Genomic DNA, 19328 nt, shown 5'->3' on the forward strand with positions numbered 1-19328 from the left:
TATATATATATATATATTCATATGTGTGTGCGAGTGTGTATATATATCCCATATTCCCGGGTTAGGTTAGATTTTAAAAGGGCAATGAGCAAGAGAAAAGTCGAAGAAATTTGTTCCCAGACGAAAATTGGAGCTACATTTTTTGACTTGTAAAACTTGAGAGTTATGATATCGTATAACTTCAGGCCAGAATGGATTCCCTCAGAGGCTGCATCGTTTTCACTTGGAGGGCTTGCATTCAGGATTGTTACTAGAATTCAAAGGATTTGGGAGGTTATTTACTTATTTCTGTGCTGGGGGGTTGAACCACATGCTAGGCCAGCTGTCTACCCCCTGAGTTACTTCTCCAGCCCCAGGACACGATCTTTACTTCCATAAGAAATTTACCTGCAAACTGAGTTGGGCCACTTAAAAAAAAAAAAAAAAATCCTGCCCTGCTGTTGAAAAGATTCCGTCATCTAACTGGATGTCTTATGGAAATCCAAAGTCAATCTAGAAAGCTTCCCCCAAGATGGTCATACTCACTTTTAGTCAGAGAGAACTGAAAATCTCCTCTGTGGAAACATCATCTCCCTGAGTTTCCTTCCCTATAGATTCTCCAACAATACACTGGGCATTACAGTTTTGTTTGGAAATAAACCTCTCTGTGGAAGCTAAGTTGATTCTGCTGTCCTCTTCCGGCATCAAAGATGAAATAGAAACACAGTCTTATGTATTTGGATGCCCAAATTCAGCCTAGAATCAATCTCTTCCCCACCCCCAATTACAATCATTAGCAGCAGACTTTTCTTTTTTTTTTTTTAAACTCAGGAACTTCTCACATATATCAATTATATAGCTTTCCATCCTAACATCCTCCTGTTTCTCACCTCTGCTCATTCAGGCCAAGATAAGTTTGGGCTGCTGCTTTTGTAGTTGGAAATCAAGGTCTCATTTGCATGATAGAGTTGCTCAGGGTTTACAAATTATTTATCTCAGACTAATTCCTTCACACCTTCAGAAAAACAGTTGACTAATCCCAGATCATTAATGGGATCTTTGGTTCTAACTCTTGGTGAACTTAGCAAAGAATGTTTTTAGAGACAAGCTTCTAGAAGGAACCCCTGATGGGACTCACACTTACGCAGTTTCTTGCTTGAGCTGGGTCACAGGAAGGACAGAGTCATTAAGAATAGTAATAATAATGGGAAGCTGAGATGGCATACTTGTACATCTTAGTTATTAAACCAAATTTAATACAGAAAAGAATTGTTCATTGAAATTCATGAGGACAAATATCCTTAAGCCTCCTAAGAGAGGAGGCAGAGGTGTGAGAACCAGTATTACCTATTGTTTTCTGTGCTTTCATTTTTCTGGAAAGGGATGGTTGGCTGGTGTTGGGAGTTGAATTGGGCTTGTCTTTGGATTGTGTGGGTTGTGTTTCTCTCTCTCTCTCTCTCTCCACCCCACCTCCTCCCTCTCTCTCTCTCCTTTCTCCCCTGCTTATCACTTTAGATTTCCTTTTCCACCACTAAGCAATAGGGAAACATAGATACATAGATGTGTTTCTTCAAATCTCTACTTTAAATAATGAAGTACATTAAAGAGCAAATTTCAGTACTCTTGTCTCAGGACTGCTGCCATCTCTGCACCTGTAACTCAGAGGATGAAAACACTGGTTATTTATGTTGTACTTTCTGCCTCTCTGATCTCCAGCAAGTTGACCCGATTTTTATAGCCCTTTTACCCAAGCGATGACGAGATTCTTCCCCCACTTCACATCCCCTCCGCCCCATAACTGAGTGGCTTAGGAGATCTGTAACTGGGATGAAGCAGCTGTTGGCTTCATGCCGTCCTCTAACTTGATTATTCTTTGGACACGTTAGGCAAGCATTAGTGATTGATAATGACGCTAATTAACCCCTTTCCTTTCCAAACAGTAAACTGCTGCCAGCAGGATGCTACAAACAATAAATATAAAACACTGCATACATCAATATCTGTTTAAAGCACAACTTCATTTGGGCACATTTAACTGTACTGCTTTCAGTTAACAATTTGGTATTTATTCAAGCACTTCTCCAAGAGCCCAAGGGTGAGAAACAGAGGAAAAGAGGGTTAAGAAAAGGGTCCTGTGGCTTTAAGACCACAAAATGTTGTCATACCTGTCAGTTGCAACAAAGTTAAGCTCTAATGAAAACCATGCGGGTTTTTTTTTTGGTTTTTTTTTTTTTAATTTCAGGTCTATACTTTTTTAAAACTTAATGAATCCAGCTTTGTTCTTAACATACTTAAACTTAGCACAAATCTGATGACCACATATAATTTTTTTTTCTTTGTGGGGGAAATCAACTCTCCTGCCTGACAGAATTATTGAAAATTTACTTCTGGTTGAAAAAAAAGAGTGGGGAGATATTGTTTTGTACAATGGTAAAATTTGGACTTGAAGCAGGACTTGGGGAAATCGAGGCAAACTGGATCTGATTGTGCAGTCTAACATAACCTGTGTTATAAAGAAATGTACATTAAATTTAGAATTTTGATAAATGAATATTCCTAGCAAGTGAATAAAATGTATTCAATTAACTAAAACCCTGTGCACTTCTGAACTGAAGTGGAATCGACTGTAATTGATTTATTTGAAACCAGAGGTTAAGGACTGAATTAGCTAAGTACAACTGGGTATTTCAAGCCACTGACTTCTCAAATGTCAAATCCCTTCTATTTTAAATATTATTTCAGCTGCGGGGCATAGCAGTTCTGATGGTAGTTCCATCAAGAACACAAATTATATTAATATTCGATTTTGGGGAGGAATGGGTCGGATTGTGGTTTTTAAAGGGTGTTGGAGAATAGAAGGGGCAAGGATGATAATCAAGCTGAAAAGAACATTGTGTTTCCAGAAAAATGGAGTGTGGTGATTAGCATAGCCTAATGAGTATCTTGATAATTCAACTATGTATCCTAATTTGATTTAATCCAAAGAGAATCACTGTAGTTAATATATAAACACCTGGCTGGTCAAGTAATCACCAAGTGCTTTAGGAAGTATACAGTGGTCACCAGAGAAAGTCAAAATCCACATTGGTTTTGGTTAGTCCAGTAAAAATTATTTTTGGTAACAACCTCCCTAATCCATATATATATATATATCTCCTTTAATTTATATACATGTATATATTCCATGTATATGGAATATATATTCTTTAAATTTTTATTAAAAAAAAGAAAAAGAAGGACAAATTTATGATCCTCAAATCATCCAACTACAGAATAAAAGTAACTAATTCCCTGCATTTGGAAACCATTGTTTATTATGACCTTGTAATGTTCTAACCCACTATTTCCTTTCTATCTTTCTCAGGATGCAAGGATTATATTGAGTTCAGGCTTTCCAACATAACAAGCATCTGTAAATCCAGATATGAATGAATGGTATTTAATAAGATTGTTTTCGTTTTAAAATGAGTATTTATGTGTCGTTGGAGAAAGAGCAGCAATGTATGGCTGTTTATGAATGCTATTGTGCCTGAGGTTAGGATCCCCCACACAATCTGAGATGCAGCCAAGAAAAACAGCCCTGATAGACAATGCTTCACTTCACCTGCTACGATGCTGAGTGCATTTCATTTCTGTCAAGAGTATGTACAGTTAGGGTTCATTCGCCTCATTATTTTGTTACATCTACGTCACAGTTAACCAGTCTCTCTAGGAAATAATAAATAACCGCTTTAAAAAACAATTGCTGCCTTGCGTTCTGAGAATACACTTTCCATTTGAATTTTTTTTAAAAACCCACCATTGTTATGAATTCTCTGGCTTTGGAAAATAGAATTTAGACTCCACCAACTCGTTTGTTTGTCGAGATTGATTTTACCCTGCCTTCCATAAGGAGATTAGAAAGCAAAAGACTGCAAAATGGACACTCTCTAATGCTTTGCTTCCTTGGTCCTTCAGAATGTCAAACCACATGAACAGATGTTAAGTCCCCCTCCCCCAGTATATTTACCTACACACTTTTTCTATGACCTTCCTATAAACCTTCCACTTAACCAACCCCTTTCTCTTGTTAAAAAACCTCCTCACTTCCAAAGCAAAGAATTTCCAAAGCTCTGACTTCGCCATCTTTATGTACAGGAAGTCCTCCCTCCTCTCAGAGCTCAGCACACAGTCCTGTTATTGTGGAAGACAGATAGGAGTGGTCTGACAGGCAGGCTCCACAGCCCTCCCCCACCCTCTACACCCCACCTCAGAGACCATTTTGTATTTCTCAAAGGTCCTAGGAGGAGCCCTGTGGTGATAGAAAGGGAGGTGGGCTGGCATTAAGGGGGTAAGCAGAAAAGATTCCAGGAATCAACATAATTTCTCACTCCCCTCTGCTACCTCCAGAGCTCCTTAAGAACAGCCCAGGAGTAAATTCTTCTCCAGGTAAAATATTAAAATAAATGGAGACAAGTTGCCCTCTCTATTCTGTGGTCTATTTCTACCACGGCTCCTTCTGTCCCCCAAGAAAAGTAGAGCCAGTTTTAAGTTTCTGACATGGCTTAGCCACAGAGAAGCCAGGGCAAACAAATGCAGGTTGAAGTGGGTATTTCCTTATTGCTAATGAACTAATAATTTAAATTTCAGCTATCTTCAGAGACAGATTCCAAAGTAGTTATGGGGGTGGGGTCTTCGGTTCTTCCGTTCTCCATTATCCTTGTCATCCTTAATGATTGGTTCTGAAGGTTTTATATTTTGGTTTCCAAAACGCAAATGAAAACCTAAAGGATCAACATAAATAAATAAAACTTTATTTTTAATAATAAAATTAATGTTTCTGGTAAGGAAAAGATAGTATGTCATTCCTTTAGCGGTACAAACAATCTTTTATCCAAAAGAATACATTGGGTTTTATTGTATCATTTGTCTGAATACAGACTCAGTGGAATATCTAAATGATACCCTGCTCTGAACTCCAAGTTGAAAGTAAGTTTTTATTATACTTGAGGGAAACAATGGGTTCAGCTGCTTATTGCAAGGAGCAATTGCCAAGGGAGAGTTAAACTCAATTACTGTAACCATACTGAATAAAAAATACTGCCAAGAACAAAAATACGCCTGGGTAAAGACAGCCACTGAATAAAAAAAAATCGACATAAAGCGTATCAAATATTTATTTATCTGGGCAACAAAGGACTATGATACATTGACAGGCATGGAAAGTACTGCCAGCACAACTCAATACAATACAACTAGAACTGCTTCCAATATGGCCAGTGAAAATACAGAATACCAGGTGGTCCCAAATGTTTGGAGTTCTCTGAACAAAAAGAGTGAGAGAAAGAGGAAAAATCCCTAACCCTTGGTGTAAAGATAATACTCATTTATTGCTCAAATGATGCTTTTAAGGGAGGACAGTGGAACAAAATAATTTTTTTTCTCCTCCCCACAAGACATAGAAGGGTTATCAAACCACTCAAGTTTAAAATTTTTGTTTCCAGGGTCCAATATCACTTTTTTTTCTTTCAGTTCAATGAAAAGCTAAATGTAATACTAATTATGTATAAAATTTTATTTTACTTTTTTTTATTTGTTCAGCTGTTTCATTGTCATCTTTAACATGCTACAACAGGGCTAAACTCATGAATCCCGGGAGGGGGGGTGGGAATCCCCCAAACCTTGAATTTCTAAATAAGTACCATGAACCACATGAGGAACTAATAGGGAAGATTCAAAACCCACTAAACCATCTCTCCTTCCTTAAATGCACGGCCCCAGGGCCTGTGAAAACGTCTGCATCCCCCTCTGTTACCCACTACCAACTCTCAGATCCAACAAACTTCTATCCCCACCTTTCCCATACCAAACATCCTAGACCTGGGAAGCCATGTCACACACAGAATAAGAGAAGTTCAACCAGAAGTCAGAAATACTTCTGGGCTTCCTACCCATAGGATACAGGCATCAGCCTTCCTTTCCCAAAAACCCTCTTCCTTGTTTCTCTAGAGAGAACTCAGCAGCATTCTGTGGAATAAAGTTTCCACTATTTGCCTTCAAATCAAAGCAGGTTGAATTTGTTCAGAGAAGCAAAACTTTGCTCAGGATTATTTTGCTTTCAAAAATAAGTTGGCACACACACACACACACACACACAAAAACTGTTACTAGGTGATGATTCAAGGTAGTTTGGAGGAAAAAGAAACAGTTTCCCATTCCCCCTATTCCCATATACACCTTAAATTAAAATTCTTTAGGGAAATTGTAAATGTGGGTGTGCTTAGGAAGCCATGGGAAGAGGAAAAGTTGAAATTTCAGAAATGGTCTTGAAAAGTCACAAATGTAGACAGAGGAGGCCAGTACAAAGAAGTTCTGCTCCTGAACCTGAAAGCAGGGACTAGCAGGGGCCTTCCTGAGGTAGGGCAACCTGGCCTGGGGGGCAGTAGGGGTTTGTAGGAGGAAGAACAAGCAGTATTGGCTGGCTGGCTTCATAGAGGCCAGCTGATGTCCCCAGGCCAGAAATCCTGTCCCACCCAAGGCTCAGCTTCTCCCCTCTGGTTCCATGCCCTCCTCTGACATCGACTTTTGATAATTAAGGGCTTCCAAACAAGCCTTTTAATTTCCAGAAAACATATCAAAACAGTCATTTTCTTTTCACACACCACCTGGAGAAGTCTTTTCAGCCCAGGCACCAATGGGAATATAACTTAGGCCATTTTGAAACCTATTTGACATCTTGCCTGTAGGCTAAAACTTGTGTGTTTGTGTGTGTGTGTGTGTGTGTGTGTGTGTGAGAGAGAGAGAGAGAGAGAGAGAGAGAGAGAGAGAGAGACTGACTTCTGAGGAGGGAAGAGAAAGAGAGATAAGAAATGGAATTCAGGATTAGTGTGAAAGCAGGACAGCTCTGACTTCTCTATTTTGCAGGCCACCGCTTAATCTTTGCCCTTGAAGAACATATTGATGGGAGAGAAAAACTGATATAGGCAAGTCCACAGCCCCTTTGAGGATTTGATTCTGAGCCTTCTCAAACAGTCACAAATCCACATTCAGCTTCAAATTTCTCCTGTATCTCACCCCCATACACATTCATTTACAATTTTTTAAAATAAGAAGAGAGAGGGAAAATATGGCCCCACACTAACAATCCCACTTGTGTTTCTCTTTGCATATAGATGAGGGTTTTTAAGGCTGTATTCTGTATTGTAACTTCAGTATTTACAACAACAAAGCCCTGAATGCAAAAGGGAAACAGGAGAAAATGGAGTGCAAAAGCAATTTTTCTTTCTCTCAACAATGAGACACAGAGACCCTGCAGAGGTAAATGCCTTACTTTGTAGCCAGGAGCATGTTTTTTCTTGTCACTTGCTCATTGGGATCGGAATGTTGTCGGTTGAGAAATTCAGCTACTGCTTTGGCAGGAAATTCGGTTTCGCACACGTACCCAAAGTCCCTGGCTAGGTGGACCGCTTCTCCTGGCAAGGGGTAAAAAGAGGGAGGTGAGGGCAAGGGAATGAAAAAAATTGGGATCAAAACTTTCTCTCCACTCCCTTATTTTATTAACCCCAAAGTTGAAGGAAACACAAACTACTTGTTTTCTCACTTCGGTCATTTTCTTCCTTCTCTATAGGATCTGGTAGGTGCACTGATCAACAAACATAACATCTGTCCTAAAAAGCCAAGATGATTTGAAAAAGTGAATCCCTCCACCATCTCCAGTTCCATTCTGTCTTGACGAACACTTCCCCAACTTCTCTTTTAAAATGGCTCTTATATTCCAACCTCACACCTATCAACACTTTCATAAACGATATTCATAATTACTCCTTGAGCTTTTCTGCAAGGGAACAACTGGGGGTTTACATTTTAACTTGATCACATATAATTATCTGTTCATCCAAACCGATTAACCAGGAGGATTTGAGGGTCACTCCACTGAGTCTGTCTGTGTTGTTGATTTTCGAATCTTTGGTTTTAATTTCCTGAACCAGTTGGTTTTTACTGCAGGGCTTCCTGCCATTAGCTCCAGCTCCGGAAGAACGCATGCGCCAATTAGAGCATCAAAGCCCTCTCCGCAGAGCTTGTTTCCATAAAATGGAGCGGATCACAAACAATAACAGTTCTCCAGAAACAGCCTCCCTGCTACAGCACTCAACCCCCAGACCCAGACCAGCTCTCAAGCTGCACCCTGAGCCACCACCCTCATTTCCATGGCATGTAATTCTTTGGGGGTATGAATCGTGGCTTCTCTATGTACTGCTATTATTTTCATAGAATGCTACTGTAGTTGAGTTTCTGGCTCTGAACAATTGTGGGTTTTTTAAACAGTTATATTATTATCATTTTGGCACCACTAACAGATGGAAATCATAGCAGTCCTCCTCAAATACATAGTTTTAAACATTTAAAAAGTAATTTACAAAGCTATAGCTTGGATTCAATTGCAAACTGTCTTCTCAAATACAAGATGTAAATAAGATAAAATGCCTCCTTTAAATGTGAATGTTACTTGTAAAAAAAATCTACCTGATAATTTAAGCAGCTTTCTTTTTTCCTATGAGCATTTACCACAAGACAGGAAGACAAAAGAGAGCTTTACATTCATTTCAAAACCCAAACTTAAGCCAATTTAGTATTACCAAAAAAAAAAAAAAAAAAAAAAGTGGGAATCTAGAGGGGGCAGGAATGAGAAGGGACCCTAGTGACAGTTTATCTAGAGCTGGGAGTTAGGACAGCATTGGCTTGTTTTGAGGAGTCTGGAAGGTGTGTGTGTGTGTGTGTGTGTGTTAAAAACTTTCTTGCCATGAGAAACTTTCTTGCAATCTTGTATTTCTTTTTTCTTTCTATATCCAAACAATCCAAAGTCTAAAATTGCTTTCTTCCCCTCCAGGAGAGAAGCACAATTAAACAAGAGATAAGGGAGCATATGTTTGGAAAACAAAAACCTACAAGGGCATATAACCCTGAGCTTTCAGGACGGTCTTAAATCAGGCTGCAGGTCAAAGATTCCCAAATTAATTCAGGAAGTAATGGTCACGCATTTCTCAAACGCAGATGTCAGAATAACTTAAGTGATTAACTGCTGAGTTCTTTAAAGGAGACAGGAACTTGGAGAATGTGAGTTCTTAAATTTGTGCATTGTTTAGGTCAGAAATGGGTTGGGAAGGTGAAATTTTGTGGTAGAGGGGGAAAAGGAAGAAGGATAGGAATATATGCAAATAGTTTTTTGGCATGCAAGAATTTCGTTCACTTCCGGCTACATTCTTTAGAAAGATGAAACTGCCCAATTGACACAAAATATACCCAAACATCTGGCCACTAAATATTATCCATTTCCGAGAGGCAGACTCTTCTAGTTAGCAACTGGATTCGCTTACCCTCCACTAGTGATGTGAGCAGGGTAACGTTGGCAGCTTTACGTCTCCCTGCTGGCAGATTTAATCCTATTTTGTCCAGTTTTTCTCTTAAAGATCTTCCTCCATTTTTAGACTTCGCCCTGTTTCATAAATATATGTGAGATAGGGATTTAGAACACATTGGGTTGTTCTGCATCACATTAAAGTCATTTTGAAAGCTTCCTAAAATTGCTCTCAAAAATTCAGAAGTATGGCCCAGAGACATTTAAAGGAAGGGAACCTAGGAAGGAGTGGTACAGAAAGATTATAGGAGATAAATGCTTGTTAAACTGTAAAGCACCTCCTGCGTTTGGCTGTTATTGCAACTCTTGTGGCAGGTTGGAAGGTTCTGATTTCCCAACTTTCTAGAGAACCACAAACAAACACAGCTCTGATCTCTAAAGTTGGAGGCATTCTTGAGTGCAACTGATTACTGTATATTTTCCCTGTTGTTAAAATCACACAGATCCCAATGGGGTCTTTAAATTGTCTTTGCAAGATCTGCAGTTAGGTTGTTCAGAGTAACCAAAGTTTTCATCACTCTCACGTTTCATGCTCTGGCTTTAGCCCCAATGGGAAATTCATTTCACCAACTGTTTACATGCCATGTCACCAGCCTAACTGGAAATGTCAAAGGCTGATATCAGCCTTAAAATATTTCCCCGATTTCAGAGACAATGGAGGCGGTTCTAAATAGATGTCTAAATAGACTCCCATAATCAGAAAGTGGTTAAGATAAATTGTTTAAATAAAACAGCAAATTAATTAATTTCAGATTTTATTCCCTACTCAAGTGCTCTTTAATTGTGTGGATTAGATTATACTCCCCTAGGTAAACAGTCTCCAATATTGAAGATGGGGGAAGGGGAGGAAAAAGCAGAGGGCAGAGAAAAGATTGTGTCAGTGAAAGATTACAAAAGGAAAGCAGAGTGACTGGGAAAGAAGAAGAGATGAGATTCGCTGCTATTAGAACCTCCCCAAACACCCTTAGAGAGGATCTGGATGGGATATACCCACCAGGGTAGAACTGTTGAGTCCACATATAGATAAATAAATGAATAAGGTCAAAACAATGAACTTCTTGGTCTTATTTAAGGAGGAGAAGGGAGAGGAGAGTAATAAACATACTAAGCAGGTAAGTTCAACACAGGACCCCACAACTCACAAATCTAGGAGGAAGCGAGCAGCAAGAAACCTGCTCCAGGGAAGGTGCTTTACCTCACTGACTCTTTACAAAAGCTTATCTGCGAAGTGAATCTATTCCAACCCGGCAGGGGCGAAACACCACGTAGGACACATGCATTCTTTGGAAGCGACTACACATCATGCATATGAAATGGGCCTGCTCGCTGCCTGGCACACATCGCAGTAAGTCAGAACCATCAGACGCCTCCGGCACCCGGATCGCTGTCTGATGGGAGGTAACAGCGACCAGGGGGCGTGGCGTGCGCCCTCGAAACCTTTCCCTTTCTACAGCTAAAAGTCACTCTGTTGAAACCCTAGTCAAGGGACGGCCCAGGTACCGTCCAAGTCTCTCCACAGTGGTAGGGCAAAGCGAAGAGCCTGAGAGGAAGTTTCCCTGGGCTTGCAAGGTGTGTGCGAAAAGTGAATAGTGGCTGCACGGCGCCCCGCGGCTGCGGCGGCCGGGACTGAGCCCGTAGCGGAGCGAGCTGCGCATGCGCGCACCGGAGCACGCAGGACCCCGCGAGCGCGCGCCAGAGGCCCCGAGAGCGCGGGACGGTATTGGAGAGCGCAGGCGCGCGCTGCTTCGCTCCGCCCCCCCAGCTCCCACCCTCTTGGCTCTACGTTCTTCTCCCGCCCCTTTCTTTTCCCGCGAAGGGAGGGCCCGGTGCAAAGCGCGTTTGCGCCACCGCTGTCGCCCTGGCGCAGGCGCATGGCTTCCCGGACCGCGGGGCGGGACGGGCGGGGCCGCGCGGGGCCTCACCTCCGGAGCACTCCGCCCAGCAGCGACGCGTTTAGACATTCGGGCGGTGAGAGGCGCCGCTGCACTTCCGCCACTGTGACCTTGTACTTCGAGGTGGAGCTGAGGAGTGAGAGTCGACCCGGAACTGAACAGAAAACTTCGTTGGGGTTCACCACGCCACCGAAGAGGTTGTCCTTGTTAATAGGGATGGCGGAGACGGCGTTGCTGTTGGACTTGGACAGGGACACGGGGCCTGCGGAGACAGATGGGGAGGCCGCGTGTGGGCGTCGAGGGTCCCCCGCTAAAATCTTGCAGGACCCGGGTTTTTGCCCCGGGCAGGGGCGGGTTCCCAGACTTGTGCCGCTCACCCCGCTTTCTTCCCGTCCAGCTCTGAAATTCGGAAGCTCTTTTTCCCGTTTCCTCAACTCCCTTCCTATCCCCTGTCCTAATCCCTCCTGGATTCGAGCCTCGGTTTCTAGGTGCCAACCAGGCCTGTGTCTGGCCTGACCCTTTTCCCTTCCCCTAAAGGGTGCTGGCTAGAGATGGGTGGTGAAATTGCGACCCCTTGGGCTCTGAGCATCCGAGCAGAGTGGGCCCAGACAAGGTGCCCAAGAGCGGGAATGGGGGGTAGGGGGCGAAGTTACATTTGCCAACCTTGGCTGAGTTATGTGTACTTTGGAGTTTTTGCAGGGCAAGGGATTTAGTGTCGGGAAGAAAATGCTTCAAGATACCTATTATTAAAACCAGGCGACAGTTTAGATGGCTAAAGCAGCCAGTAAATGAGCATTTCAGATAAGGCACCAAGCTAGAAGAGGTGCATTCTGTTGTCCCACACCTCTCGTCCTGTCCTTCTGATAAATGGTTCCTTTCTTATATTCCATTTCGAAAAAAGATAGGTTTTGGAGATCCGTTTCAAGCCCGGTTTGAACTAGGGGTGGGGTGAGGGTGAAAAACAGGCCCACTGTAAAATAGTAGCAATGGGTCCTTTTGTTGAGCAAATACTTAATGGCCCTCTTGGCTTAAGCCTTAAGCACCTTCATTGGGAGGAGGGTAGGATGTAGAGTGTTCTGCCTAGTTAAAACCATAAGCTCTTCATTGTTGCACCTACCTTTGTTAGAAAAAAATTAAAGACCAACAGAAAGTATACTAATGGTTACGTTTCTCAACATCAATATAGTTTAGATGCATTCACAACCATTTTAAGTTTAGTGCATTTGTATTTTAAATTTCCACATGGAGACATATAATAGTATGCACATGCTGTCATCACAGTGCTCCTCATGCGTTCTTTAATGGGGATATTCTAGCCGTATGGGGAGGTGGGGGGCTTTGGTTTTGGATAGATCACTTGTGACATTAATAGCTCTGGGGAGGCTAATAGAGACAATAGGAGTTAAACGAACTCTTGAGAGATTACTAATAAAAGAGCCAATTATCATGTCGACTTGGAAAGAGCATCTCTTAAGATTTATCCCTTGCACATCTAATTTGACGTGACAAAGACTTCACAGATGCAAAAATGAAACTTTAAACTAGCTAACAATATGCTGATTGGGGTTAGAAATGAGAACAGTTTTATATAGCATCGTCCTCTGGTGGTGCCTAGAATCCTGAAATGTAACATTGCCACCATAAAAAAAAAAAAAAAAAGCTGCTACCAAAAGTGAATAGCATTTAATGGAGGAAACTTTATTTCTACTCACTAAACACAATTCAAATTACAAATTCATCCAAATCACTTGACACTAACAATTTTTGCTCTGAGCAAATACACTAACAGTCCTGACATCTTCAAAATGATAATTTTAAGCAAAAGCTAAATTTTTTGTTAGCCTAATTCACAAAAAGTTTTAAAACCCTTAACAGCAAACAAGAAACTAAATTGAAGAACATAAGATTCCCCGCCCCCCCCTGCTAAGCAGTGCATTTATCATCTGTCCTTATATTTACATGAAATTGTACTATTTTAGCATGGTACACTTACTTCTTAACACTCATGGCCTTAACTCCACAGAATGAATTAACTATTAAATGGTTTCAAAATTGAAATGCTGCTTCCAAATCAGTTCAACTATTGCACATTTCATGTGTTTGTCCAAATATCATTAAACTAAATTAAATGGTCAAATCATGAATCAGAAAAAAGCTAGCCTGTTGTCATTACCAAGATACTGAAAGCCGATTATTTAAGCACAGCTTTTCTATGGCTATTTGCTAATTCTGAGCCTTTAGGAAATCCTATTTGAAAAAAATAAATACAGTTCTGCAAGTTCTCTTAAATAGCACTCTGCCTGTAAGGACATGCTTGGAATGCAGAAGGAAATGGCTTACCTTTCTTAATTACAGTTTGATCTGGGATGTTAATACCCGGGTCTTCTACATGCTGCAACAAAAGGATACACATGGATGTAAGTGTATAATCAAAACAAAAGGAAATGAATATTCCCTGCAAGATGGGGGGAGGGGAAGGTGTAGAATAGAAATTCCCCCTCCCATATAATGACATTTATATATAAACATCTCATCTTGGCTTATTGGAATTTGGGGCTTTGCAACTCAAGAGGTTTCACTGCACGCCCCCAACCAATTTCTCCTCCCCCAGCAAATAATCCATGTTAGAGGGGGGTGGGGGTGGGAGGAAAACTTTCTTTAGAAATTAAATCAAGTTTTGGAGTGCCTAATCTTTCTCACAGTTAGTTCAACCTTTAGAAATGCACCTAGCTTTAGTTTGGCGCCTCAGCGGCTTCGGACTTCAGTGATTCCAGTGTTCAGGTAGCAAAAGCGAGAGAAACACAATAGAACAGGAGAGTGTTGGAAACCGTTTAGGTAATGTAATAAAGAGCAAACACAGTACACCTTCACTTATGGAAAACTAGAAATAAAAAAAAAATTAAGGCTACTGCCTAAACTGAATGTGACAGCAATATGAAAATTATCAAAAAATGAAAAAATCTTTGGAGTTGCTTTCCTGATGTCCAGCAGCAGACTTGTCAGTGCAGGGTTTTTTCTCTTTCTTCTTTTTTTTTTTTTTTTTTTCTTCTACAGATGGATGGGTATATGTGTGTGTGCTCCAGTCAAAACGTGATTAGAAAGTAAAATGAAATCATGTTTTCTAATGCAGAAACTGACAGGCAATATAATGTCTGGCTGTGTTTACAAATTAGCACCAGGGCTGCTGAGATAGAAGATTTCGAAATCGTTACCAAACACAGGCATTACCATTTAAAAAACTATTACTTCCTTCTCTAGTCTTTGTCCAACAATAATACTGATTCGAACATTTTCCATTCTGTCTTGGATTTATGCTCCTGTTAATTGTGCCTGATCGCAATGATTCCGGGTGGATGGTACTAAGTTGCTTTATTACAGGTTTTATTATACTCAATGCTCTCATTTGTAACTTGCCTAAAGTGCTTCTGGATTTAAGTATAATTAAATTGAGAAATGTTCAGAAATGACTACTGCTGCAGTTCTTGTGTTTTAACTATATGGGGAAATATGATCCCTTTATGCATGCACCCTAAACCCATAAAGTAAATGTAGTGTGGCATAATACTTTTATTTGTGTTATTTCTAGACCTTGTCCATACAGGGAAGACTGTTAAGTTTAAAACCCCACTGAGATATTAATGATTAAATAATTTTCACCATCGATTGGATTTTCTTAAATATTTAGCAGTCATTCTTATTAAAGGTTAACTGTTGCAGCAGTGGGAAAATTGAAAACAACCCTTTTCCTGACCCAAATTCCTTTGAAAGAATTTTTTTCTTAAAAGGTGGGGGAGGGAGAGGGAAGAGCAGCAATTGGGTTTCCTTGCTTTTATTTGATCTTTTGGTTAATTTCTCCCACTGACCAATTTCATCACAAAGAGTGATCATACAGGTATTAAGAAATTCTACCAACCACCTGAAATTTTTGCAAAGTAGAGCAATTCTAATTCACAGTAGCTCCAAAAGCTTATAACATTATTTTGTGCTTTCAATAATGCCAAAGAACAGGCAAGGAAAAGGATTCATAAACTGAGAAAAGGAACTAAAAGGATTACAACTTCCAATTCTTTTTAAAATTGCTCTTTCATAAGTCATTGTCCCTTTTATTTTACTTCCCCCAAAATGCACATTAAATATTTGCTCCTAAAAACATGTAAATCTGAACACACACAATTCTCATTAACCATTACACTGATTCAAGTGCCCACTTTCTTGTTTTCCATGCAAGGCTGCTAAACATAACCAACAAATTTGTGATTGACTGGGCCAAATGAGAGTTGTAATAAATTTTCTATTTTCCTATACAACTTAAATAATGTTTTAAATCTTCCAAGCAAGCAGGTAAGTTCATGTGACCATTTTCCTTACAATCTAATGCAGTAATCATTAAACTGTCAACGGACATACTGCTGCTGTATTTGATGCAGTAATTTGAAATAGCATTTTAGCAAAAATCACATCCAGATACATTTCCTCTCCAAAGAAAAGCAGCTTTAACAGAACCCTTTACAGCTTTAATAAAATTATTGACCTGCTCTAATTCCATTTCGGGAAGGATGTGAGGAAACCATAAATATATGGAGTTGAAGCAGAGATGCTGGTTTAAATTTAATTTCAAAAAGTATTTTCAAATTATCAATAGGCTGGTTTGCATTGTAAATAGTAAATGTGATAATGCCATGCTTATTTAGGAATCATTTTAAACTGCATTTATTGATAACTGAATTAGAACTTAAATAACGTATTACCCAATAGTCTCAAAACATTTAATTTAATATGGGGTGTAGCAGGTTCTGATAGGCATTGGGAACCTAGCTAATGATTTATGAGGTCACCACTTAGCACCCCTAGGAAGAGAAGCCTGCATTTTAATGTCTCTCTACTTGGATTTGCTACTTACTTTTCTTTAATCAGAATAGGGTACACGTAACTTTTGGGTTTCACTACTGCTTATAGAATCCGCTAAAATGATCTTCATAGTATGTCTTCCACATTTTTCTTTTACATTGTGAGGGCCTTTGATAGGTTCTTTTGGTTAAATTTAACAGCTTTCCCAGGACAGTGAGAAATCCCCATGCCACACTCAGCGGTGGAAATTAGATCTTCTCACCATCGGAACAGTTTACTGTGGTCGAGAGGGGAAGATAGTGTCAATGGTGACGTTGTCTGATTTATTTCTGTGTTGGTGGACATGGGTAATGGAGGCATTGTTTGAGGGAGCTCCAGGAACCATTGTTCTGGGGACAGTTCGCAATTGCTTTTTAATTTTTTAAATTCGCTGTTTACGTCGCTTCTCAAAGCACCCCCCTCCTCCCAAAAAATATTTGATAAAGGAAATGTCATCGAGGAAAACCCGGGCCGGTGGCCCTGTGTTCCCGGAATCTTCTCTTGAGGGTAGGTGAGAAGGGAAGCGTCCCCTCCCGCGCGGCCTCTTACCGGGACGTCCTCGATGGCGTGAGGTAAGGAGTGGATCGGGAGGTCTCCGAGTCCCGAGCCAAGCCCGTGCGGGCCGTGCAGGAGGTCCTCGTGCCGCCGGTAGTCCCTGCGAGGATCCAGGCCCGATAGCTGGTGGGGCAGCCCCCGGTGCGTGTGCAGGAGCCCAGACTCCTGGCTCTGCCTCTGGCCGGGCCAGCCCGGGTGCTGCGGCTGCGGCTGGGCGTGCAGGGGGTTCAGGCTGTAGGGGTCGTTGACGTGGGAGTAAGGATCTTGCGACTGGGGGTAGATAGGCTGGTAGGGCGGGGGGAAGTAAGGGGGCTGGAAGTCGGCATTGGGGGTGTGGGACAGCGGCGGGGCGCTCGTGTAGGGAGATTGACCTACAGTGCCCAGCTGGGGCAACCGCGCCGTCCCGTTGCTGGTGCCGTCGTGACGGTCCTAGAAGAAAGAGAGAGGGAAAGGAAAGAAGAAGAAATCAGGCGTCGAGTTACAACGGTCTCCACTAAATGCACCAGTCTAGGTAGGAAATCTCCCGTTCCCCTCGGCAAGCCACCGGGAAAAATATCAGCTCTACTCTGTTCATTTCGGAAAATACCCGAGAAGTGAAACAGGCCCTTCGGGGGAAAAAATACCGCAAAGGAATTAGACCATGTACCTACAGGGCACAAGAGACTGTCCTCAGGCGTTTCTTTCAAAAGGGGGGAAAGATAGAAAAGGGTCTCTTGGAATACAGCCCCTTCAATTGCACCGTGAAACCTCCCTTAAGCTAAATTAAAATTCCTACTAAATATTAAACAGCAGAAGCGGCCTTTTCTCGTTCCCCGGATTTGAACCTGCCTGCCACTGAGTTATTGTTTACTCTCTTCCATTTATTTGGAGGGAAAAAAAAAATCACAAACCTTCAAAGACTATTACCATTTCATGACTATTTAAATAGAAACACGTTTCGCACAGGGGCTGTAACGAAAGCACACGTTTAAATTACCAGCTTAAAGAAGCTTTTAAGTGCAGGATCAGGGATCTGTCTTTTCCGCTTTCTCAGTTAGGAGCTTTTTCTGGACAAGGTCGATTTATGGTAGAAATGGAGAGAGGGGGGGGCGTCAAGTCAAGGTTTAAAAAAGGAAGATTCAGCCTTATTTGGTTTAAAAGCGAGAGGTGCACCCCGGGGCGAAGGCCCCCGCCCCTTGCACCCCAGCCCCAAAGGGCAAAAGAAACGCCTGACTTTATGTTCCTCTATTGCAATTCGCTTGCAAAACAGGCAGAGTTGGTTCTAGGGAATGCGAACCCTCGGAGGTTCAGCTGCAGACCCTGGGGTTAGGGGGCACACCGGGCTGCGATTTTCCTGCAGACAGATTAAGCAGGAACAAATGAAGACGCAAGGAAATAAAGATGAACAGGGCGAGAAACACGCCTTGGGAAGCAGCTGCGGGGTAGGTCCGAGTGCGCGGAGAGGTCGAGTGGGGGCGGGGGTGGGTAGCAAGGCTTACGATTTAGGGATGGAAAGGGGCGAGAGAAAGGAGAGGGGGAAATGCAAATGGAAGAAGGTATCATGAAAGAAACCTGGGCAGGAAACCCGAGGTCTCGGGCAGCTTCGCGGCACCAGGTTTCCAGAATAGAATTCCTAAGGAGACAGGGATGGGGGTGGGGGTGGGACTCACCATAGCTGAAAAACTGTGAACTAACATCTGCGAAGAGTCTGGGGTAACGAGTCAGGGTGGAAAAAAAGAAAAAAAAAAAAAGCAAGCCCGGAGCACCCGGCTGCCCAGCCGCCCGAGCGCGCCCCACACAAAAGGCGCCGAGAGCCCCGCGCCACCCAAAGACTCCAGTCACGGCGCGGACGCTCCCCCGAGCGCCGGAGCCCCGCTCGGATCCATGAGAACTTGAACCACCGATTCGCGCGGCTCCTTCAGCTGGTCGAACCCACGGTCTCTATCCTGCCGTGATCAGTTACGATACAAAGTTCTTTAAAAAAATGAAGAACCCCCAAAAAGGAAAAAGTGTGTATGAGTGTGTGTGTGTGTGTCCCTTAATCCGTGTCTCCCCTCTTTTCTTAGCGGCGGCTTCACTTGAGCTTCTAATAACCGCGCTGGGCAGCGTTCCTGGAGCCTCCTAATAGCAGAGATTCATGACTATTAATATTACACGAATACTTAATAAGGGAAGAATGCCTGGAAATCGAGCGTGAAGCGGGGAGGCCACTCGCGCCGGAGCCGGCTCTCAATGCAGTCCATTGACGGGAGCCTCAGTGTAGCAAATCGGAGGTGGGGAGAGAGAGCGCGAGAGACAAAAAGCGGGCGAGAGAGGGAGCGGGCGAGCGCGCGGGGGGCCGCGGCGCGGCGTCTGGCGAATCACAGGGAAGGGGCAACATTTTAAAAGGTTGCAGGGCATGCAAAAGTGAAAGAGAAAGAGGGAGAGAGGGAGACCGAGGCGCGGAGCGCAGAGAGGGAGAATGTGTCCGCGTGCGTGTGTGAGAAAGAAAGTGTGGGCGACCGAGAGGAGCGCGGAGTGGGCAGAGGGGAGGGAGGAAAGGAGGGAGAGCCCGAGAGGAGGAAGGGAGGGAAAGAGGGAGGGAGGAGGAGGAGGAGGAGGAGGGCAGGGGGCGTGAGCCGGAGCGTCGCGGAGGGGGAGGG

General features: G+C 42.5%; 1 protein-coding gene across 4 annotated transcripts in view; it reads right to left on the bottom strand.

The window, feature by feature from the left end:
* Positions 1 to 6468: 6468 nt before the first annotated feature.
* Tfap2a (transcription factor AP-2 alpha) overlaps positions 6469 to 19328 on the bottom strand; it is a 22476-nt gene continuing 9616 nt past the window's right edge. Inside the window, exons 1-6 of one of the 4 annotated variants that reach the window (XM_048799775.1) lie at positions 18357 to 19271; positions 16702 to 17136; positions 13606 to 13657; positions 11296 to 11527; positions 9333 to 9451; positions 6473 to 7430 (exon numbers count right to left, since the gene is read on the bottom strand). In XM_048799775.1, coding sequence (XP_048655732.1) covers positions 7285 to 7430; positions 9333 to 9451; positions 11296 to 11527; positions 13606 to 13657; positions 16702 to 17136; positions 18357 to 18383 — 1011 coding nt within the window. In that variant the 5' untranslated portion in view covers positions 18384 to 19271 and the 3' untranslated portion in view covers positions 6473 to 7284. Of the gene's footprint in view, positions 7431 to 9332; positions 9452 to 11295; positions 11528 to 13605; positions 13658 to 16701; positions 17137 to 18356; positions 19272 to 19328 lie in introns of those variants that run through there. The other 3 variants (XM_048799773.1, XM_015493994.2, XM_048799774.1) reach the window with 3 other exon arrangements.

This window comes from Marmota marmota, unplaced genomic scaffold (assembly GCF_001458135.2).
Source record: "Marmota marmota marmota unplaced genomic scaffold, marMar, whole genome shotgun sequence".
In the NCBI taxonomy this organism is placed as follows: domain Eukaryota; kingdom Metazoa; phylum Chordata; class Mammalia; order Rodentia; family Sciuridae; genus Marmota; species Marmota marmota.